General features: G+C 40.1%; 1 protein-coding gene across 2 annotated transcripts in view; it reads left to right on the top strand.

Moving 5' to 3' along the window:
• The window catches only part of bckdhb (branched chain keto acid dehydrogenase E1 subunit beta), a 62,484-nt gene that overhangs the window by 14,806 nt on the left and 23,670 nt on the right, over positions 1–24,008 (top strand). For both annotated transcript variants that reach the window (XM_042490188.1, XM_042490189.1), the window contains exons 6-8: positions 708–816; positions 4,447–4,544; positions 7,300–7,410. In XM_042490188.1, coding sequence (XP_042346122.1) covers positions 708–816; positions 4,447–4,544; positions 7,300–7,410 — 318 coding nt within the window. The remainder of the gene's footprint in view (positions 1–707; positions 817–4,446; positions 4,545–7,299; positions 7,411–24,008) is intronic.

Here is a 24,008-nt window from a genome sequence, read left to right as displayed (position 1 = left end):
AGGTTGTCCACCCGTCTGTCCATTTTTGTGAATGCGATCTCTCAAGAATGCCTTGAGGGAATGTCTTCAAATTTGTCAGAAAAGTCCACATGGAGTATAGCATTAACTGATTAGATTTTAGCGGTCAAAGGTTAAGGCCACTGTGACCATGTCTGTCTTATTCTTGTGAACAAAATATCTTAAAAACACACTGAGGGAAATTTTTCAACTCTGGCTCAAACATCAACTTGGAATGAAAAACATAACCTTAGTAGAATTTGATGGTGAAAGGCCAATGTCACTGTGACCTTGTGTCTGTCTCATTCTTGAAAAGCCAAGAAGGCCTTCGGGGAATTATCTCAAATTTGGCACAAATTTTGAAAGGTCAAAATCAACTTCACATGACATCATGGTATTCTGCAAAAATGCTTTTTGGGCCATTTTTACAATGCCTCAACTCAGGAAGAAAAGGGGAGACATTTCTTTTGATACGTTTTTGGTGACACCAATCTTGGGTGCTGAATGTAAAGATTTTCTGCGCAGCTGGGGACAAAATGTGTTTGAAACATCCACGTTTTCACAGACATGGATGTAAACTAACTGCAACTTGACTGGTGCACGGAGGTATACAACCACGAGGCAGTCATTGTAGTTTAAACGTTGTTGCGAAAGAGAAATTATCTTTTGATCATTACTGAGTGTAATGAAGTATGTCATGTGTTCCCCAGGTTGTAATACCTCGCAGTCCAGTGCAGGCCAAGGGGCTGCTCCTGTCCTGCATCGCCGACAAGAACCCCTGCATATTCTTTGAGCCCAAGATCCTGTACAGAGCAGCAGGTAAGCGCAATTGTATGAAAGCTGCATTGATGGTTTTTCTCATTTGTCCCTGTGATCTTCAGCATCGTGCCTCATTGGCCCTCGATCTGTTTGCCTGGGCACCATATTAAGAGCAAATGTTCTCCCTTTTAGGGGTGTGAGGCAAAGCAAACAAACATAGTGCCTGGTTGCAAACAATGTAAGTTAGATCAGCAGGGCCACAAGTGTGAAATAGACCGTTTAAATGGGCTGTGACAGTGCCCAGCCGAATCCTCTCTCCCTCCTCTCCCTACGTAGAGGGAACATCAGTGTTACGGCCAGCATGGCTTTCAACACACTTCCGTGCAAAAAGGTGTCCAGCAAAGTCGTAATAAACTCTTAACAGTTGTTGGCAGCTGTTGCAAAACAGTGCTGCACTGCCTTCATGATAATAACTTGATATACATGATTAAGACAGCATTGGAGGCTTGAAGATGATTGTTGAGCTCATTATAGTAATGAAAGGCAGAACCAGAACAGATTGGTACTACCAGCCTCAAAGTGAAACCTCTGATTTTCACAAGTTTTGTTAGTTTACCGCTCTGATACGAGCCAGATGAGATTGTGAAATATTACAGCCCACTGCTGTGATTGTTTCTTATTATGGCACCAAGTTAGTGATCATTGTCCAAAACATTTCTTTTGTTACGGTGCAGTCTGATATTAAAACCACTCTTCAGTACAAAAGGAATGGTTCCAATCATCACACCTCCCTCATTGTTTGTTGAGTGTTTATGCCCCCTCAACAGTGGCAGCTGTGGTGGGAGGCAGTCTGTCTGCCCTATTCCTGTGAATGAGATATCTCAGGAACACCTCACTGTGGCAGGCGTTCCACTGCTCTGTCTGTGCCTAAAGTGCACTAGTGCACTCTGCGCTGCGAGAATGTAGAGCAATGAATAACTGAAGTTTATATATATGTGTGTGTGTGTGTGTTTGTGTGTGTGTATATAACAATAGCGCTCCTAATGAACAGTCCAGCTCTAAAAATAGAGAATGTGGTGGCAGATATTTTAATCCTGGTGGGCCACATCAAAGAAATTAATGTGTGGGAAACCCTGGTAATGCAGCCTTTAAAGCCAGCAAATGACAACACTTACAACAGGAAATTGAAACTCTAAGACAATATCTAGTCTCAAATCATGAGATTGGTATAACAAGATTTTTTCTCAGCTAATGAGCGTACAACATTCTTGATACCTGTCAGATAGCAACCACATTTACTTTATTGTCCTAATAGGACAGTAACTTCACATAGTTTTTTTCAAAAAATGTATTTTGTACCATGACTCCTGCCCCATAACTGCCTGCAACCATCCATCTTTAATGGAGCAGCTAACACTCCAACAGAGAAGGTTGATTTAAACGGGATGCTGAAAAGGGGATAATAAGCTACATTTTTTAGTTGTCCGGCTGTCCTTTCCCTCAGAGGTCAGCACTGTTAGGACAGCTTGCTATTGGTGTATGGCACAAATTTGTGGGTCAGAGTTCACCACTTTACAGGATTTACTTTCTACTTGCAAGTGACTCCATTGATTGTAGTGAGTCCATTGGAATAAAAATAATTTTGCTTTGAAATGTTAAACCATTTTCTACTGATGATTATTTTGTTAGTGTATGTTTATGCAGTAATATATTGTCTTGCCTTTTTCCACTGTTATGAAGTACAAAGTGTAGCCATAGAATATAAGAAAACATAAAGGCAGAAACTTGATACAAATGTGTTATTGATGTCTTTAATACCTCACAGCTGTGGTGGACTAATAATCTGTCAAGGCTGTGTGGGAGTCAGTGACAGGTCCAATTATGTTCATGTGTGTTGGAAAATGTATAGCACTGTGTCAGAGCAAGTCATTGGTTATGATAATATAATATAAGAATGACGTCTTTGGTTGATGCGGTTAGACAGGGCAACCGAGAGCAGGTGTGTGAGCTCTTGGCAGTGTGTTTGTTTGCATTGTTGCTCAGTCGATATGGATCTTGGTTAAAAGCCTCTTGGGAAGTGATGAGATGAGCATCAGTAATGCTGTATGTAAGAGAGGTCGTGCTTGCCATGTGGACAGATTCCAAATATAATAAATACATTTTTAAAATCCTGTGATGGGGTCAGTCAAGCGATCATGAGCGTGGAGACATCTTTGTAAGAGGATGTGTTTACTGACCGGCTGAAATGAACATGTCACTTTATGGTCTCGCCCACATTAACACGTGGTCCCTTTTTTGATACTGGTTTGTAAGATTCTTTATGTTTTGAAAGCTGTATTACAAATCATCTATTTCACACAGAGGGTTCATTACTGGTAGCGTTTCAAGGCTTATTTTGATTTCCTAAGGGGGCAGAGCGAGCCAGCTCTCGTGCCAGGTGCCCATGCTTCTAACGACCTCTGTCTGGATTATGAAGTCATATTTTTAATTGCTCTCTTTTCTTGTGCAGAAGAGGGTAAAAACCACACATATGTCTCATCAAGGCCATACTGTTTTGCGGGGCCTGAGATTCCACTTATTAAACCATAACCTAGTTTTCATAATTCAATTTCAACATTCTGCAAAATGCTATTATTCCATGCTAAGGGCCTATTTTCTGTCTCGTCTGGAAGCCTAAATCAGGAGTTGAATATGATTCACTCAAGCCCTTTATGTTGTTTTAATGTACTGAGTCGTCAGGATGGGCAATTTTTCTTTCCTTTACGGCTTCTTGAAGACTTGGAAGGATCATGGAAGTCATTCAGGGTTTCCAGAAAGGTCTCAAAGCCAGCGTCTCCCCAGGGTATAATTACTGTGTCTAATTGTAAATTTGACTTCTTGTCTTGCCATGTAGGACTGATTTCAGCAGTCTGGTTCAAAGTCCACTCACACTCTTAGATCCTGGGCTTTGCGTATTTTTCAGCCAAAGCCCTAATGGTAAAAGTGATTCAAAGATAGTTAAAAAACGAGCATTTAGTGATAATATGTTGTGTCTGGGTTGTATAAATATTGCTAATAAGCTGCATGTTAAAAAATGATGGCAGTTTGAGTTTATGAAATTTTTTTGCATTGTAATGATTTCCATGACCATGCTTCAGCTTTCCAAGACATTATTAACTATTATTCAAACCATATACTTACATGCACTTTGTCTTGGACTTTGGTTCAAAGAGAGGCTGGCTGCGAGGCCCCCCTTTTTTGGACAGATGCCTCATTTATGTGGCCCCCTTTTCTGATTGATATCCCATCCCGCCAATGTTTTGTTGTCAAGATTAATCAGGGTTGTAGGCTTGTAGCTGGCAAAGACATCATTAGGTCATGCATCAGATTGTGCTGATAAAAGCACACTGTGTCTCTGGTGAGAGATGAGGTTCTGGAAAAAGCATGAAAACCCATATGAAACAGGCCAGATAAAATGTTCTAGAGTAGGAATTGTGTTCTTAAACTGTCTGTCATTTCACCAGTTTGTCATGTAGTCTATCATTTAGTGTCCGGTCAGCATCTGAATATTTTACATGAAAACCACAGGGTGCATAGTGAAGCGGTTAATGATTGTGTTCAGAGTCGACCCTCGTTTATGTGAGCTTGCATGTAATGTGTTTGCACGTAAGCACTGACGGAATATTAATGCCATTGAATGCGTTTTCTCAGTGGAACAGGTTCCCGTGGAGTCCTACACCATCCCACTCTCGCAGGCCGAGATTCTACAGGAAGGAAGTGACGTCACTCTGGTTGCCTGGGGGACGCAGGTAGGCGTTCCTGTGCATCACTGACAGACTCAGTGGGTGACCTGAGTAGTTTTAAGTTGTCATCTATCTTTGGCTCATTTTCCATGGCCACAGGAAAAAAAAAGGAGTCCTGTCTCATCTCTGCTAAATGACGTTTAAAGCCACAGAGGCGAGCAGTGGATTAACTTTAAGTCAATCACAAGCCCCCTCTGTCCCAGCGGGGTCTCTCAGCCGGCAGTCTGCGGCTATATCTGCCCAGACATCTCCACATCATCAAGGCTCTCCATGTGTTCACACCACATGTCTGCCGCACACTTTCCATTGTTGCCTGTCTTTTTATCCGGGAGATTTTATTTTCTGCAGCTCTGTATCAAGGTGCCTGTAACTCACCAGGCATCATCCCCGACTTCGATTGTCCTCCGCCACTTTAACAGGCTTATTCAGACCGTAATGTACCTGCAGCTCGGGAGGGGGGTCGGAGGGCATTGAAGGAAATCTTCTCCATCAAAGCCAGTATTATTGTTGAAGGGTGGACAGAGAAGAGCTGGGATCCAGTGAAGTAGTGGAAAACATGGTTCTCCTTTTTCAAATGCCACTCTTCTTTCCCACCTCATTACTCCCCTCGTCCGTCAGGCCTGTGCAGATGAGAGTACAGAAGACAACTTTCACAGAGTGAAGTCAAAGGATGAGTGCCCAGTCCTCAGTTTCTGATCACCCAAACAGAGCATGGTTTTCCCCCAGTCCGAACAGTCCCTCTGTGAACGATCTCTCCGTCAGAAAGATCCTCTGTATCTGCTGAAAATAATGTTATGGCAGCTTCTCTATTGAGAGAACTTTTTTAGCTTTAGGCCAGGGCCTGTATATTTCAAACTGGCTTGACTGTTGACAACTCTTCTAGTTGAGCTGATACAGATTTATCACAGCGATTCTTATTTAGAGGCAGCCAATGACGCCTGCCAGTAAACACGGACTCGGTGAACTCATGTACTTTATTACAGAAATGATATATTAATTAGAATAACATGTTTTGAATTTTAAGTAGATATTTTCAACTTTCTGTTTATTAGACACTTATCTGCATGAGACTGTGTGTTCCTCAGCAGCAAGTACAATAAAACAAAGTTTTATTGTTGTTATTATTCTCGTAAAAAGATTTTTTTTATTATTGTTCTCGTACCATCTGCATGCCAGCAGAGCATTTAAAAATACCATTTTGAAAAGTGAGGTCATTTTTTTTTATTTTTCATTTATAAATTCAAAGTTATGAGTGTTATTTGTTGTTGGTCAAACAACCATATCCAAAGCAAATGTGTATAGCAGTTTTGCAGATTAATTCTCAGTTAGGCCTGGGTATCAGTACTCGATATCTTTAAGGTACCAAGTTTTACTGAAAGCAAACTTCAGCAAACTTTCTGTTGCTGTAGTCTCAAGGGCTGCTCTCCTCACAGTGAACATTCAGTTTAGTGTCTAAATTGGCACAAGCTAACACGGCAGCAACGGCTTCCATCCTAAACGAAGCCATTAACCCTTTGAAACCTGAGCAAATTGGCTCGATTTTTTTAGAAACATGGAAAGAAGGTAATGAGCAACAAAAGAAGAAATGAACTGAAAATTGGCAAGAAATCACTACAAAGTGCAAGACAATTACTTGAAAAATTGTAAAAAAAACAAAACAAGGAAATGACCTGGAAAAGTGCTTAAAATATATAATTCTGTAGCATAATTTTAAGTATGTCATTATGAGAATTGTAAATATAATTTTTCCCTTCCCTTTTTATTTTTTCCCCCAGACATTTTTCCCTTACTTTTTAAAAATCATTTTCTAAGTGTACTTATTTCTTGCACTTTGTGGAACATTTCTTGGCAAGTTGCTCATTGGCTTTTTCCTGTGTTTTTTGAGAGAACTCACACCAATTTGCTCAGGGTTCAAAGTGAAAGGCGTCTGAAAGCAGAAAAAATGTAATTTTGTCTTTTCAGGTTTTAAAGGGTGAAATGGCCCCAACAAACTCACACTGAAACTGAAATAGCTCATGTCTGTCATTTAACCAGTTCATAACCACTAACCATTAGATGCTGACAGTAAGACCTGTCACTGTGTGTGTGCAGCCAGGCAGATTCTCACAACTGTCCCTGGCACAGAGCTCATACTCCTGCAGCAGCAGCAGGTACAACCCACCCAATCTGTGGTGTGGTGAAGTCATGCACATTGTATTTGACAGTTAGCAGTTAAGCGTACTAAGATGCCACCGAAATTGTCAAAATAATGGTTATACTACACGCTTCCATATTGAAAGTATGAGTATTGAGTGAGGTACTCCATTGGTATGAATATCACCTTAAGGATACTGGGCTCACCATTTTTGAAACTATACCATCCATAATGCTATTACTGTGCCGCAGACATTAAGAGCAATTTTGCAGCATTTCGGCATGTCAATGGTGCATTTACATAAGCCAGTATTGTACTGGTACATAATTTCCTGTTTATTTTGGGGGATTTTGCAAATACTTTTTGAATCAGCCTTAGGCTGCTTCAGTTCTAATACATTTTACAACTCAGCAGCATCTGGATGTAATAAAAGAATGTATATGTTTATTGCCAGTCACCATAGATTTTTTTCAGTGTAGTCCTATTTGAATTAACAGAAATAAAATGCACAACAAATGTGGGCCAGACTTTCTGTTGTAGCAGACCTTATATTCTAGCCAAGCTGGAAACTGTATTTACTCATTATATTTGAAGGCCTTCATCCTTTTTTTTCCCCGTCATTTCAAGGTCCATGTGATGAGGGAGGTGGCCAATATGGCTCAAGAGAAACTGGGAGTGTCCTGCGAGCTCATCGATCTACAGACCATCCTGCCCTGGGACATTGAAACCGTTTGTAAGGTACAGAGACACAAGCAATGCAAACACAGCAGCCTAAGCAAACATCTCAACTACCGTTTTCTGCAGAGAAACTATTTCATTTTGGCAATCATTTACGTTGCCTGTGAACCAGTGTTTTAAGGATATTAAATCTCTGTTTTCATCTTTGGTCACTGGCCACTTTCTGCATCCCCAAGTGATTGCACTACAAAAGACTTTCTCGATCATCATTATGGATAAGTAATGCCTCCACTGAGGAGCCATTGTTCATTGAATCATCTTCTTACTGTATATGTTTTTATTGTGGTGCAAAGGCAATGTTCCTCTGGGCTGTGTGGTTCTCTTTGGTGCTTAGTAAACAGGATTCCTTCCACAGCTGGTAAGACTTGACTACTAGTTAATGTTGCCTCAGCTCTATTCAGGCTATGGCTCTCACCAAAACAAAATATTTTATTTGGGAGAGCTTTGAGATGCTTTCCAGCGGGTTGTCTGTCTTATATTTATTTTGAAATGTGGGAAAGGAGCACGACACAGGACAGTTTGAGGAATAGTGGCATCTTTTCTGGTCACTACTGGCGAGCAGACTAAACGAGCAGGAGGGAGACTTATGTTTTGAAAACGTTTTTGGGGATGAAAACTAAGGTGTGAGTGAAGGCAGACTATAATGAGCTTCACAGTGTGTATACGTCCTCTCCACTCTCAAGACGCTGCTTTTTTAGTTTAGCCTTGAATATGTCACAAGCTGTTGTCTTGTGTCAACACGCTGCTTTTTAAAGCTTAATTGCCAGATCAGTTTCAATTTTTGCATATTTATTGTCCAATGTTAATGCTTCTCTGGTGAAACATGCGACTTGGAGCTCCCTGCTGCTCCTGCTGCCAAGCAAAGCTTATAACCAACAGTTAAAGCTCAGGATGAAGTTGCGGTAGGAGGGTAGTAATTTAACAGGGAGTCAATTGGAACTGATGGCAGAGATGGTAGTATTGTGCTGCCGCTGAAGGACTTGCAACTTGAAGTGAGCAGTAGTCAGTTACAGATTGTTTGCTCAAAGAGGGGACTTCTCAAGTTAATGTGGTAAAAAAAAATGGAAGCAATGCCCCATTAAAATCACAGCCATGAAATTGAATAGAGTGTTTATGTGCTGTTTAGTGGGCCTAATGCCAGGCCTGCCACCTCGGGCTTGTCAACAACATCTCTCCTTGTCATTTCCCCCAACCAGATGCCCTATTGAATGTCTGTCGATGTCAGAACCATTTCCCCACAGCCCCGCTACAAACACACATACACACAAATCGTGTCTCTCTTTCATATTTGGCAGTTAAGTCACTGTTGCATTACACTGATATACTGGTATCCCTAGAGTTTCTTTTTCTCCATTGAGACCCTTTTTTCCTGGTGTGTTCTGCAGGCTGAGCACAGAACGAGCCTTTTTTCATTGAGCTATTATCAAATCTCAGTGAAGGCACAAAATTAATTTCAGGCTAAATCATGATCCTTATCACCCAGACTAATGTGTAGGAATAAACGCTAAGGGCCTCTATTTTATCTTTTAATTAATCTGAAGCGCACAGGCGAATATCCAGATGTGCATTAGTCAGAATGAAAACAAATGTCTTAACACACCCTAAACCCCCCCCTCTTACTACAGAAGACTTGACAACAAAAATAAATCAACACTACACAACAAAGGTAGACACATCTGCCGTTGTCTTGGCATGAAGTTTGCCTGTGCTGCTGCTGCAACAACTTTAGAATTAATCTCCATGGGTTACAGGTGCTTTTTGACTTGCATAAGATGTGTTTGTTTGTGTGTAATAATCGATTCTAGCTTCCAGCTTCTCAGATGTAAGGATGAGATGATTTTCCCTGTTTTCTATCCTTGTGAATTGAAAACCTTTGAGTTTTAAACTGTCAATTGGATGAAACAAGCAAAATGAAGATGCCACCTTGATTTTCTGACAATTTATTGACAAAACAATTAATTGATTAATGTAATGGGGAATATAATTGACACAATGTAATTAGTTACAGCCATAGTGTGAGTGCAATCAGCTTCATTCATACAGTGCAATTCTAATGTAAATTGCTGTATACTTTACTCTATCTAGCTGATTATATTCTGTCCTTTACAAAAATTATACCGTAGTAGTTATAATCGCATTAGCCCCTTACTCAAGGATATGTTCTAAAATGAAGAGGCAAGTGTATACAGGTGGTTCAGTTTATACTACATTTAATGTCTGCATAAGCAGGATAGTTGATTTCCCTGTGCGTACAGTCCTTTGTAGCTGAGCACATGCCAAAAGTATAATGCATAAAATGAGAAACAGTCCTCAGTGTCCTCAATAACCTCGCAAAGTGGTGCCCTAACTACTGGGTGCTGCACAGCTGCTCTGGGCTGGCATGACATCTAGATGGTTCTGTGGCTGTGGCTCTGCTGAAGCTCAGACAGCAGGAGTTTCGTCACACAGTAACCCGCCCATGCAGAAAAAAATATTTTAAGTAGAATATCTATAGCATTATTTTAGGGCAACAGGTAATGTCTGTTTGTGTTTTAATACAGATTAATCTGCAGTTTATTTTTGAATGAAAAACTGAATTGTTTAGTCCAGAAATGTCAGAAAGTAGTGAAAAGTTGCATCACAAGTTCAAAGTGCCCATGGTGATTTTTTTTTTTAATTGCTTGTATTTTCCGACTAGCAGCTCAAACCCCAAAGATGTTCAATTTGCAATGATTTACAGAAATGCAGCAAATCCTCACAGAGGCAGGAAAAAGTGTCTGCTAGGGATGTTCACACAGTTTTGTTTTTTTTTTTTTTTGTTTTTTTTTAGTTCTTCATGGTGTGGTTCCTCAGTAACGTTAATTCTTGGCTGTTTGACAGAGGATTCTGTTCCTGGTGTGTTTCTGGACTAAATACCTTGAGAGACACTGGGAGATGCTTTTGACTCATTTTCACTTGTCATGAATGTATTTTGTCCGTAAAAGCATCACACACTGCATAATCCCTCTAGAAACTCCTGTTTTAGGACAATTTTAGGATTTACTAACAGAAACACTGTAAACTAAAGTACAGTTTCTCACTGGCCTAGCAGCATTAAGACCACAAACAACCCACAAGGGAACACTCTCTGTAGGAGACACTCTACATTCAGAGACAGAGAATATCTTGTGTTGTGAACATTAAATTATTGTTTATTCCACAAATACAATAAAAATCTTGCTTTTTCAAAGGTAATTTCCAGAAAAAATGTCTTATCAAAGGCAAACACAGTATTTTTAGAATGCTGTCACGGCCCTGTGGCACAGCTTGTTTTTCATGCCCAAAATCCATTGATACGAAAGGAAAAAAGAACAGTCAGGTACATGTCTGATAATCTGTTAATCATACCCACCTCTTGCAAATGTTAAGCATTTTTCCTTGTCAAATTTAAATCTTTTTAAGTTTAATTAATTGCCAAAATTTGGCAATTTTCCGTTGATTGACTTATTGCTTAAGTTTGCGTATTACAGCAAGGCAGCATGTATGAATTTTATTCTTTCTTGGACATTTAGTAGCTCAACATAGGCTATGCCTTTTCTCGTGACTGATGATAGCAGACCATAACTCGAAGGGCACTCGGATAAAGCAGTCCTCTACCAAGGCCAAATGCCCTGTCACATAAATAATGAAAGTGAAAAATCATTTGTGTAGTCGCCTTGTGATACAGAGCTGCTCCATCCCTGTGATGGGTTCTTCCTTGGCCCATACTACACCCTTCCACCAAGTTTCATGAAATTCGGGCGACGAGTTTTTCCACAATCCTGCTGACAGACAAACAAACAAAGAAACCAAGCGGAAAACATAACCTCCTTGGTGGAAATTATTAAAAATTATTGCCAGGAGCCTGGATTATATTTTCATCACTGCATTGTTTAATCCTGAGGCTTGGTGTGACATAGAGACCTCAGAGTAGTTGACGTGCCTTTTGTTTCGGGAAATAAATGCTTAAGAGTTTGTGGAACCTTTTGTAAAGGCTGTTTTCCTCTGATAAATAGAACTTTTGGGACTTTTCTAAGCCGTGGAAAGGGAGCAGCCAAGACATTGTGTCAACTTCTTAATTCAAAAGATTGTATACCAGGTGTCAAGACTTTCCGGCGTGCACATATCCCTGTAAAGCTGGCCTTTTGTACTGCTTATTAACTGGCCGTCAGATGCGGTGAGTGTGCAGACTGTGAGATAGGCCGCAGACACACATCCGGCCGCTGGCAGCCAATTAAAATTTCCTGTGAGTCACATTTACCTTGCATATCATTCAGTCGAGGGTGTGTGCACGTGTGCATGTGTTGTGTGGTGAGCTTGGCGTATTGTTTTTCAGTGTGGTCGTATAAAATAAATAAAAGATGTGTTCTTCAGCATGAGAGTTCATTAAGGCAACACTCTTGAGGAACATGCCATCTCTCTGTCCTGAGGGATCCTTTCAGGCAGCCTCAAGCTAGACTTGGATCTAAATTTATTCAGCCCTCACGTTGACAAAGGGAATCATAGGCAGATATTACTGAAACGTGGAGAAAAAGTGAGTATATTTTATTTTGACCCGCTGTCTCAAGCGGTCCAGTAAATGTAATGCTTGTTCTTTATGGGATGAACAAAATGGCTGGTTTACCTCTGCCAGACCAGTGGCTCAGACGATATGCTGTGGAAAATCTCCCAGTCGTGCTTGGACAGTGTAGCGCCTAGTTGTGTAAAGATGCTCATATGAGCACATGATGCAAAAGACCTTTCTGATTCCTCACTGAGTGGTCTACTTTAACCCCTATTGTTTATTGCCTGTTATTGTTCTTCAGATGGCCAGTTAGCTAACATTTCTGTCCGTTCTCACATGGATCCATTTTTGTTTGACTTGGCTTTGATTTGGCCAGTCAGCAGCATTAAAAACAGCTCTGCCCTCATTATTGTATTAGTCCATCGTTGCTGATTCAGCCTCATTCTCAGGTTTTCCAGATCGCAGATCCGGCCAGTGAACTATCAGAGTGGCTCGCCAGGGCCGGCCCGTAATACAGTCATCGGTTCTTTAACCACGATTGGAGACGGCACTTCCCACAGCACCACACGCAGGTCCTGTTGGGCAGCAGCTCATGGAACTCGACTAAAGCCTCTTATTTTCCTCTCGGTGGTTCTCCACTGACTGTATTTTCACGACTACGTAACAGCTCTGTCCACCATCAAGCGCATCTGTCCGTCTAAACAGGCCTGTCCAGGACCAACCCGTTGGCATCAGTTGGCTCATGTGGCCAAGATGAAGTTGCAGCACTTGGGAAAGCCCCACGGAAGGGCTCCAAAGTCCTCAGTCGCTTTTCATCAATTAAAGAAAATCAAGAGAGTTTGTGGAAGAATTGGAGTTTCCCACCCTAATCCCTGCTGTCATCTTTTAAAGAATTGAGTAATTTTAGGACAACCCATCTTACGTAATGCTTTTACAAGCTTCTGACAAGGGTCCTAAGGATGAACGTGGCCAAGTAGGCAGGCAGACCAGCTCATTTCTAGTGCCCCCACTGCCTCATTTGATGACAGCATGCAGAATAGTCATCTGATTTGTTGTCTTTGAGGAGCGGGCATCATCAAACTGTAAACTGTAGTCTAGATACGGATCAAGTGACTGCTATATCTGGACCGGTGACCAATATCTTATAACGTTATGAATAAATAAAAATCTTCACTCTATACTTTTTTTCCTTGACTGTCACGCCAGTAGACCACAGGCACAGCTAATGCAATTCATATAGCAACAGCTTCACTCAAATGAGCCAGTCAAATAGATTAACACCTGTTAACGCCTTCAACACTATGAAAGTCACGTATGGTTCTAGGCTCAACAATGAGCACCTTCACATGTTCACGAGAATGACACTAACTCCTTTCAAGACAAGATTCAAACTAGTGGTAGAGCAGTTACAAGCCCATTTCTCTCTCTAGGAAAGGAAGTTGAAAAAATAAAGTAAAAAAGATAAACAAAGAGAAGAGGCACTTCTCAAAGCTCTGTTAGGACTTTTTCTAAAAGAAATTAGAATGTTTGAATGAAAGCTTGAATATTACATAACAAGCGACAGCCCTGATGCTTACATTTATGCATTATTGTACATCAACCATACAGTAGAGACTTTAAAGTGTGCTCTTCTTCATTCCTCTTATGACTGATGTGTTCAAAGGGTCAACTTTACACCCCTAATACTTTTCACTGAAAGGTAACTGCACATGATGCAGTGGTCCAAGAGGCTTTCAGTGTGGGGAGTGCTGATATCTTCTGGGAAAAAAGCTGTTTTTACAGCCTCTGTTGTGTTAGTATCTCTTAGTTACTCACTGAGCACACAGCTCGGCCTGTCATTTTTCCTCCTTGTCTCTCTGTTATCTCAGCCTTTCTCACTCTCTGCGTTATTGGACTCAGCCCACAGAGTTTTGTTCATTTCAACCACAGGGAGTGAGTTAGTCAGGGCATGTCCTCTGAGCAGGTTTGTGCTAGCCTGTGAATTTGCAAGTCTCATCATCTCCCATAAACAACCTTAAGTCATAATCCATCCTAAATCTGTCTTTTTGGTATCAAGCACTCACCCCCCTGCAGGCTAGGAAGGTGGATGATTAATGTTGTAGTTTGTAGACCTAACCCGACACCACACCAGTTTTCTGCAAACACAAACAGTTCAAATTTGCTACTTCAGACCCAGAAGCCCCATATTGTTCTCACTGTATTTATATTCGTTTAGTGTAATGCATAGAACCAAAGTTCTCCTGGCCACAAGAGGATTTAACAGGCATTATGCGAGCCTCATATTTTAAACAATAGCTGCTTTTCTTTCTTTCTTTTGAGTTGCAGCTATTTTTCAAACATGTCAGATTTCTGACTTGTCCTGTCAGCTGTATAAAACCATGCCAAAGTGCTTGTCATTAAACTTTCACTATTACGACATCTTGATTTGCTGAACCCACTACAGTGTATGTATATTTGGGAGAAGAGTTGATTTTGATGCCGTTCTATCGGGACTCGAGCTGGCCTGTAGCTCCCTGCTGTGCCTGGTAACAGTTTTCTCCAGCTCATTGTCTTCTCTTAAATGTGTGTTAACTTTCTCGCTCAATAGATGTGTCTCTTGGCCTGCGCTCCAGCTGAGGTCCCTGTGACTGCAGCGCTGCCTGGATCTCAGCCCTCGCAGTGATGCAACCAATTTGGCTGAACCTGTTCAACCCTCCAAAAAACACATGCACAAGGAGTCACTTAAGGACTTGCAGTGCACAAGTGCACTTATATGTCAAATCTTAAAGCATATAAAAACATGTCTGTCTGAGTCGAAGAGAAAGGCAGAATTAAATGGATGGATGATAGAGAACAAGTTGTCGGGGGGTCGCTTATGGAGGAGTGTGCAGCAGCATGTGTTCTGATTCTTGGAAGTGATGCAGGTTGCAATGCCTGCGTGTTCTGGAGTCTGTTGACTCACTGTACAGATAAGAGCTCCTTATCAAGGCTCTGCTTGCCCCTCACTTTCTCTTAATGGTTTCAAGCTGTAATGTGTGTCCCGAGCCAAAGACGGCTGGTAAACACAGTGTATGGAAGCAGGCGAGAGTCAGGCAGGACACAGGATGCTCAGATGTGTTTGTTTGTCATGTGCTGAGGTGGAAAAAGACAGGAGAGCAAAGTGACTCAGGGAGCCACCAGTGTTTTCTGATCAATGTCAAGTTCAGCATGTTGTTCTATTTTGACGGCTGTGGTTGTTATTGTTTTGAATACCACCTACCATAATTATATGGGGTGAATAATCTGTCTTTTAAAGTTGAGATTTTATCAAAGCAGTTGACCATGGACTGGTGGAAAATATTCCAAAATCGCAACCACGCATTAATATGGAACATAATGATTAAAAAGATGGTACTTTAAAACATATTTGATTGTCTGCATTTATGCAAAACGGACCCTGGCGTCCTCAGATGGAAACAATCTTTTGATAATGAATAAAGACAGACTCTGAAGCTATTTCTTTGCTTTAAACATCTAAACCATCATTTAAATATTTATGACCAATAAAGTAGTCTGGCTGTTTCCTTCAGAGGGAAAATCAAACAAGCAGTATCAATGAGTTTCTACCCCCAACCTCAATCTTCTCAACCTATTCTGAACATGTTTTGGAAAGATTTGATCAAACTGTCTGAGTGTCAGGATTATTGTGGTTAACTGAGCTTTTAATTTGATGATCACTTTTCTTTGTGGAAAGAATCTGCCAGGGGGGTTTCTGTTTGTCAAATTTTGACACAGGATTATACTGCCACATCTGGCAGAAGCATTTTTTTTAATAACTCAATTGTAAACATCAAGATTTTTACTCTGTTCACAAGAGAGCATGAGCTCGATTACAGAATAAATGATGATGTCAACTTATGAACGATTCCACAACTTGAAGCATTTATTTTTTGTCAGGTAGTCAAGTGGAAAAAAAATAAACTTGCTTGTGAAAAGGCCAGAGAAAAGTGACAAATTTATATTTTACAAGGACTGGATGCTTTCCCTATCCCACCACTTAAGAAGGCTTCTTTGACATACACTACTCATAGTAGCCTCATTATCCTTGTGTTTCAGCTACAATCATTATGAATTAAGAGAATGTGTGGAACTCTTCCAATGAAGCCAGGTTTCTGAACGGCCACATGGAAAGTCTGCTGGCAAACGCCAGTTTGGAGCACGCTTCCATGATTTTATTTTGCATGTTGCATGTGAACATGGTGCAGCAGGTTTTACTTAAGTTGTCACCACACTGATGATGCTGAAACCCAAGCTTTAAACTTGTTCACTGATTGTATTCAACCACCACCACCTCCTCGCTTGGTATATGGCGGCATCTCATGACATCACGTTGTGTTATTGCTCCAGCCGCAGCTTCCTATGACCTTTGCATTTCCATGAAAGCCAACCAAAGAACATACAGTAGAAATGCTAGCCAGTCCTTTTCGCATCATTTCCCAATGAGAAAGAGGAACCTTGAGCTTGTCATTATGATAATGATTTAGAACAGCAAATCATGGCTACCATCAGGTGGCCTCCAGATGAGGGCTCAGGACCTGCTCTTTTCTGCCGTGAAGAAGAACGGCTTGTTTCCACTGTATGTTAGGCTAGTGTTATTTAAATAGGAGCAAGGCTACAGGAAAAAATGAAGTGCAAAACTATCTGGACAGTAGTAACAGCGGGCTAAAAGAGCGTCAGTGAAATTGTAACCATATGAATCCAGTTAGTCCAAGACTAATTTTATTTAGACTTGATGCTTCTTTCTCACATTAATTGTTGGGTATTATGAGATGATAATGGACTAATCATATGACTACCAAGAATAACAAAAAGTAGAGAGCAGGGTTTGCAACGGCATGAGATTCTCGCAGTACGATAACCGTCTCAGAAAATATTACGGTGTACAGTATTGCACTATTAGTATCCTTAGTATCAGGTATAACTAGCCTTAAAGGAATGAAAACAGAAGGGTTTTTTGGTTGAACAAACACATTCTTGTAATTAAAGATGAAGAACATTTTTAAATGTAAGTGTGTGGAAAAAGGCGGTTGTGGGGGAAAGAAGATGCGTGTGTACAAGACATATTCTTTGTCCGTCTGTTCCATTTTTTTCAATATCGTAGAAAAGTAAATGTATGGTATGGCATGGCATGGCATGGTATGGTATTGTCTGGTAATATTAAAGCAATATTACCTTACAAATATTAACAGTAAAAAGTATACAGAAGAAATCAGTTCTTTAATGTGAATCTGTCTAAAAAGGTTCATGAGGAACTATAAAATGTTTGTCTGATAAAATTGCAGGTTAGGAAATATATTTTTATTTTAGTAGTCTTTTCAGTGTTGTATCTGAACCCATAATATGAAAAAAGGCCAAGGACATAATTTATAATTTAACCTTCATTTAGTTTAATTTTTTAAAATTTTATTCCTTTTGCTTCCTCCCCCCTCATCTCACCCTCAGTAATTGCACCAAATTTTAGTTTTTAGAGTTTTTTAAAGCCTCTGTAGTTTTTGCAGGAATATACGGTCTATCACAACTTTAATGCTTTAGTTCTGTAGCAGTTGCTTTAAAATTAAAGAAAGAATCGATAAGATGGTTTCCAAACAGGGGTTTAAATACTTCTGCAATTGCCAGGGGATATATAGAAATATTATAGTGTCTCTCAGCTAATTAAAAAAAAAATCTGATTTGATTAAAAGAAGTTCATTCAAGTGGTTTGAGGCTGATTTTTGGTAAGTTTATTGTCACAGTAAGCAACAGACTACCCTGTAGTGGACTGATTGCACAAAGCACACCTCTGAACAACCTGCTGTACCAACTTAGCAGCTCTTGCTCTAATTGAGTTTATTAAAGTAATTAGACATTGAGTAAAAATACCAATGAAATAAATAGTTGAAAATGTTTTTCCCCCTCCAATTTTGAACACTGGGATCCATATACATTTCTTGAAAAAATGTTAATTTGAGGGAGAATATTTATTTAAAAAATAGATATGGAATATTAAAAGGGCTTGGATCAATGCAGTCTCTTGTGAAGGAATAGACATTTTTATTTTATTTATGTATTATTTTAAATTAACATCAGTAAATGGGCCACACTGTGCTGCCTGCATGTGTCTCCTGCAGATGTGTTGTTGTTTCATGTGCCACCACCTATACAGCATAATTAAAAAGTATTCACACATTCAAGCCTTTCTTTGTTTTAAATTGTTGTCTGTGAGCTTTTGTAAAGCCTGACAGTTCTCATTAGAAAAATCTTCAGTGTTGTAACAGCAATTAACTTTGATCTGTGTCTCAAACAATGCCGTGTTGGGCCCCTGAATGTTAAGGGAATTGGGCCTGGAAAGTCCTAGAATGATCTCTGTATTTGATGTTTATAAAAGTGTAGGAAGCCTGGTTAAAAGTAAGCTTTTCTTTCTTTTAAATTGTTGTCTGTGAGCTTCTGTAAAGCCTGCTAGCTCTCATTATAAAAATCCCCAGTGTTGTAACAGTAATTAACCTTGATCCATGTTTCAAACTATGACATGTTGGGCCCCTGAATTTTAAGGCCGCTGTGCCTGAAAAGTCCTTAAAAAGTAATTGAATTTGTTCATTGAGTTTAAGAAGGTTTGGAAACCCTGGTTAAAAGTACCAGTATAAACATGCAATTGGATCAACAATTCCATAAGTCCTGTCCCGTATAAAAAGTCATAGTAACAATATTCACTTAATAAATGAAAAACTGTTTAAAATCAATTTCAAACATCATGGTTGGTGTCGATGAAAGGGTATTTAAGCTGATCTGGTAGAACTGTGTCTGTAAATCCAACAAAGACCAGTAAGCAGGAAATCTGCAGAAAATCTGCAGAAAATCTGCAGAAAATCTGCAGAAAATCTGCAGAAAATCTGACAGTGAGTGGAAATATCCACTCACTGCAGATTTTCTGGATGCATCCATGGTCTGTCTCCTCTACCCTTGTGATAAAGACAGCTAAGGTTCATACTAAAGTTACAGTGAAATCTGCCTTCCTTGTTCATCTCATTGAAGTAACAAAGAAAAATGACACCAGCAATCTCTACACGTATGATTAAATACAGAGAGCACAGAACTGCTGTGGAGTTAATCTGATCCCCGATCAGTTCAACTACTAGGTGATCTATATGGGTCTAAGAGCAGCAAATAAAAGAAAGAGCTCAGGGAAGAGAAAGACGAATGAGTCAAGTAGTGCCATAAACTAACTAACTATTCGCAAACACGCTCATAAAGTATCTCATTACACCCACTGGTAGAACAGCAGTTCTCGAAGTTAGCTATTAGAATGTCAAATGTTCACGAGTTTAACAAATGAGAATTCCACACAATGAACGTTATTAGTGTGTAGGATGTTTGCAATTTGCAGGACAAATATTTTTTTGAAATTATGGGAATTGTTTCCCAGGAAAAACATACCAGACACCGGGTGTAAACTTTTGATTCGCTGGCTGTACATTCAACCAGTTGTGTTTTGTCAATTGGTGGACTGATGGATTTTTATTGAAACGATATGCCCGGAATATTATTTTGGGCCTACATATCATTTAGATTCCCTCGCCTCAGTGATACCTGGCCAGATTTGACACCCAGCGCAGCAGTCCGCAGACTTTGCCTTTATCTGAGTCTGTGGTCTGGAGCCAGGCCAGGGATGGGGGCAGGCAGCCTGCTAGCGATTAGCACTCAGACGGTCCGGGCTCATGCCTGTGTTTCCCTTTCAGCTGTGGGGTCTCGGCCATGATCTGCTCACTGGCCCACCACAAAACTCCTAATATCTTTGGCCCTCTGTCACACACACACACTGGAAACAATCAAAGTAGAAAAAAATGGCACAGGAAGAAAGTGGCCAGAGGTTTGGCCCCCACTCCCTGCATTCTTATTATTGTAGCCCACGTCTGTAATTACAGTGTTAACACTGGGCTCCGTGGACCGAACAAGCAGGACTTTGTGGAGAGAAAGAAAGAAATAAAAAGTGGCGCAAGAAAGCACTGGATAAAGATTGGAGTCAGGAAGGGGGGATTTTGGGGCAAGGGGGCCCATACGTGCGTTTTGGCCAGTGTGTGTGTGTGTCATAACTTTGTCATGTGTCGTGCCGCAGCAGTGTTTCGGTGGTTATATCAGTGGAAAATTACTCATGGTTGTTTTTCTGCGATGGGTCCAGCTTCTCTTTCCCTCTCCTGGTGTTGCTGGTGAAAAGTATGGCGTAATGCAACACTGCAGAAAGAATAAACCCTTGACCAACACTTCAGTTTCCACCATTTGGGTAATTAATCTAGATTAGATATGTACATCACAAAATGTGTGGTTAAAGAAGCCCATTTGTGGTTTACCAAAGATTTTTTAGGTAGAGTAATCTCCCCTCGGTGTCTCCTTCAATCCCCCCACCCCCCACTTGTCTGTCTGCTACTGACTTCTTTTCCAGTCTTCCTCCTGGCGGCAGCTCGCACTCACATTCCACAGCTAGGCACTGGAGATTTCTCAAATTCTTCCCAGTGTCACTCACGGCAGAAATGTGGCCAGATCCACACTTGGATGCATTGAAAAATCATATAGGCTCATAGCTCTGACACACACAGCTGCATTGTGAATATTAGCCGTAGTAGTTCTGTTGTTTTTGACAGAAACAGACCAGCTAGTGATTACCACAGATCAGCGTGCTATGGCACTCACCCCAGGATGTCTCCCATACAGATCAGACAGATGAGATTAATTACCAGACACTGTTGAAAATGGGCGGAAACATCAAAATGAAGCAGGGAAATTGCACTTTTCTCTTCCATTTTCTGTCATGCAGTGATTGTTGGCTAAACACGATTTTGGTACCACATGATAATGATAATGATGATGATGGCAGCGACAATTTTTGTTATGGAGCGAGCCCTCTAAAAGCAAAAAGGCACTTTAGATTGGACCGCTCGTTGTGTTTTTGGACCAGGTCATCACTTTTCCACTGGAGAGGACGGTTTAGTTAAGAAGGCTTGGCCAGAGGTGTGGGCAGATTGAGATCATTGAGGTCAGCCTGTAGGCCGATAGCAGGACCGAGTGGAAAAGTGTCTGAAGTCACGAGGACACAGACATCCAAGAGGTCCGCTCAGATGCACACCAGCAGATAGTTTGTTGCCCAGGGATTCTCCAGATCCCTTAAAAGTGACTTGTAAATCATGAAATATGTTACATAACCTGAAACCAAACCAAAAAGTAATAAAAAAATTTCATCAATCTTATATAGAGGTTTTTATGTTTTTCTTTTCACAGCAGCTCTTTGGATTAATAGAAAACACATTTTACTAATGTGTTGTGCTTTTTTCTTTCTTGCAGTATTTTTGAAATTCCCTTCTAGAATAAACAATTGGAAAATGTTAAAAAATTATTTAAACTTTCTATTATTTTAATGTTTTTCTAAGACTTTCCATTTGGTATTTCTGATCTTTCATTGGCTGTGTTCAGTTTTTTGACTGCACGTCAGAGTTCACACAGTTTGGCCAGCACTCTGATATCTTTTAGTCTGAGTTGCTGGAGTTGTCTCAAAGTTAAAGCTCATTTTTCCGTTTTTCTACTGTTTTTGGACGTATTTGTGTAAACAATGACTAAATGTAATGCCTCAGGGTGGGTGTTTCCCCACAGCATCTGGTAACTGACATTTTAGAGCCAGTGTTGCTAGCAGATGCACTGTCACCCTCTGTGGTTTGCTACTGACTGGAGCATGTCAGGTAGCAGTATAGCCTACAAATGTAAAAAGAAGACATTTTTACTCCTTTTTCAACCAGTGTACTCTGTCATTTATGATGCTTTTCTCTCTAAAACATCAGACAATTCCAGGGACCCATAGCAGTGTTTCTCACAGAATTAAAATTGCTATGTTGCTGTAGTCGCTGACAATTTTGTTTTTACACGTGTGTCCTTTGTATCATTCTGTCTCCCCTTTTTAAATTTTTGTGGGTCTATGAACATAGCACAGATAGAACTCTTCATGAGATCTTTTTCCCTTAGTAGTAGTTTGAGTCTTTGGTTGGATAATTGATCATTGGATCCAATCACAGCTGATCATATCAGATGGATGGATGAGAAGTACAGCTGCTGCAGAGGCGAGGGAACTTTTAGACCCAGAGCAGTCAACGATCAAGTTTCACTGTCACTGCGCCTGGCGATCTGCTGCTCTGTCTGTGCCCAGAGTATGCTCTGGACTCTGAGAGTGAGGTACAATAAATAACTGAGGGATGTATATTCTGATAATGCTTCTAATAACGGCCCAGCTCCAAAAAATCAACATTTGGCGGCGTCCCACAAATAAATGAATGTGTGGGAAACATGGCAGAGACCTTTTTCACAGCAGACATTTTGACATTTCATTGTAGGAAAAGCACAGATGTATTTAACAAGTTTGTTTTCCACACAGAGAGTAAAAGTAAGCCAGCGAGGCTAACTAGCTTCCTCTCCAAAAAGTGGGGCTAGTAATTGGCCTAGCTTGCCATTATTTGTACTGATTCCCACCAGATGCTGCTTTTACATCCATGATACTTAATCACCTGATGACTCAGGAGGGTTTTTGCTTTGAGTATTGTGTTTGTCTCATATTGTATAAAAAAGGGGACTCTAGCTAGCCATAGCTGTCTCTTAGCTGTCTCTCATTAATGGATCCAGCTGTGATGATTGCAAATAAGCAGACTGACAAAACACTCAGGGAATGTACACTCAAACATATGTTTATTTCATTTCATTTACTCATTTACTGCATTGCACAATAGAATTGAACTTCATCCGAAAATGTCATGGTAAATTATGCCGACTGTTACAACAAAATGGGTTAGTCACTGTTTATAAAAGAGACAAACTTTAGTGGGACATAGCTCTTTTTTTTTCAAAACCTCATTTTGCACATACTGAAGGGAGCCAGATGCAGTCGCCTCTGTGATGTCCCAGTGCTTCTGTAGGAATGTCACTGGTCCTGGGACACATTAAATGAGTTTCCTGTTCTGGAGTTTTGTGAAGTGCTGCAGCAGGGGGTTTGTGTTCAAAGCTTCTTATGATTGTATTGTATCTTGGGATGACTTATGAGGTGGTTCATTAACTTTTGACAGTGTCTTGCGATGCTACTACCATAAGGCTATTGTTTTTGATATTCACCATTTCCATAAAACATCACCACAATGGAATGAACCCCTTTTTATAAATGATCAAACACTGTGTTATGATTACATGGGCAGGAGATGCTTATTTCCTCATCTAAGTTGCTTAGAGGGTTTGATTCTTTTATTTTAATATGGCAATCATTTATTTCAGGATGGTATTAACACTGCATTAATGTTCTCTGCACAATGTAATTGTGTCAGTTGTCTTTATTTAGGAGTCAACCAAATGCAAATGATTTAAAAACAAATAAATTTCTGAGTTGAAAAGTGTACAGTATAATGTAGGCTTGTCACCCTTGTAGAATTTTACACCATGGAGCTCCCCCACAACCCTGCTAAATACTACTGTCATCAACTTTTTAGATTTCCCTTAGGCAAAGAAAATTGGCTTTACTCAAAGATTTTCATATTTCACACAAAAACAGTTTAAAATACAAAAAAGGAAAAGATAATCATAGTCAACCACAGTGTAATAGCTCTAAGGAACAACATCACACACATAGATCAAATAACTAAAGCCAAAGGTTATGTCTTTAGAAAATTAGAAAAAATAAGAGTAGCAAATTCTCACATTGGAGAAACTGGAATCAGAGAATGTTCTGCATTTTTGCTTGAAAAAATGACTGAGACATTTAATCTCTAATTTTAGGAGAGGCAAATTAACACTGTCCTATGACCCTGACAAAAGCAGTTTGAGTGAATGTTACTGCATTACATTTTTAATACATGATGGGGCAAAAAAAAACAATTCTTATATGATAGAATGATTAAGAACACCATTTGGCTAAACCATAGAGCCCTAAAATCCAAACAAAAAATATATTCCTTTCCTGTAGATAGCACTTAGTTCCCCGAGAATACAACTGATAATACAAATACAAATAGTTTATTGTACACTGTGTGGAAATTTCCCTTTGGTTTCATTGTAATAAGTGCCATAAAAGACATAATAAAATTGT

Source organism: Plectropomus leopardus, chromosome 7, assembly GCF_008729295.1.
Source record: "Plectropomus leopardus isolate mb chromosome 7, YSFRI_Pleo_2.0, whole genome shotgun sequence".
NCBI lineage: Eukaryota > Metazoa > Chordata > Actinopteri > Perciformes > Serranidae > Plectropomus > Plectropomus leopardus.
The sequence above is the reverse complement of the archived record's forward strand: the minus strand, read 5'-3'. Positions and strand labels throughout refer to the sequence as shown.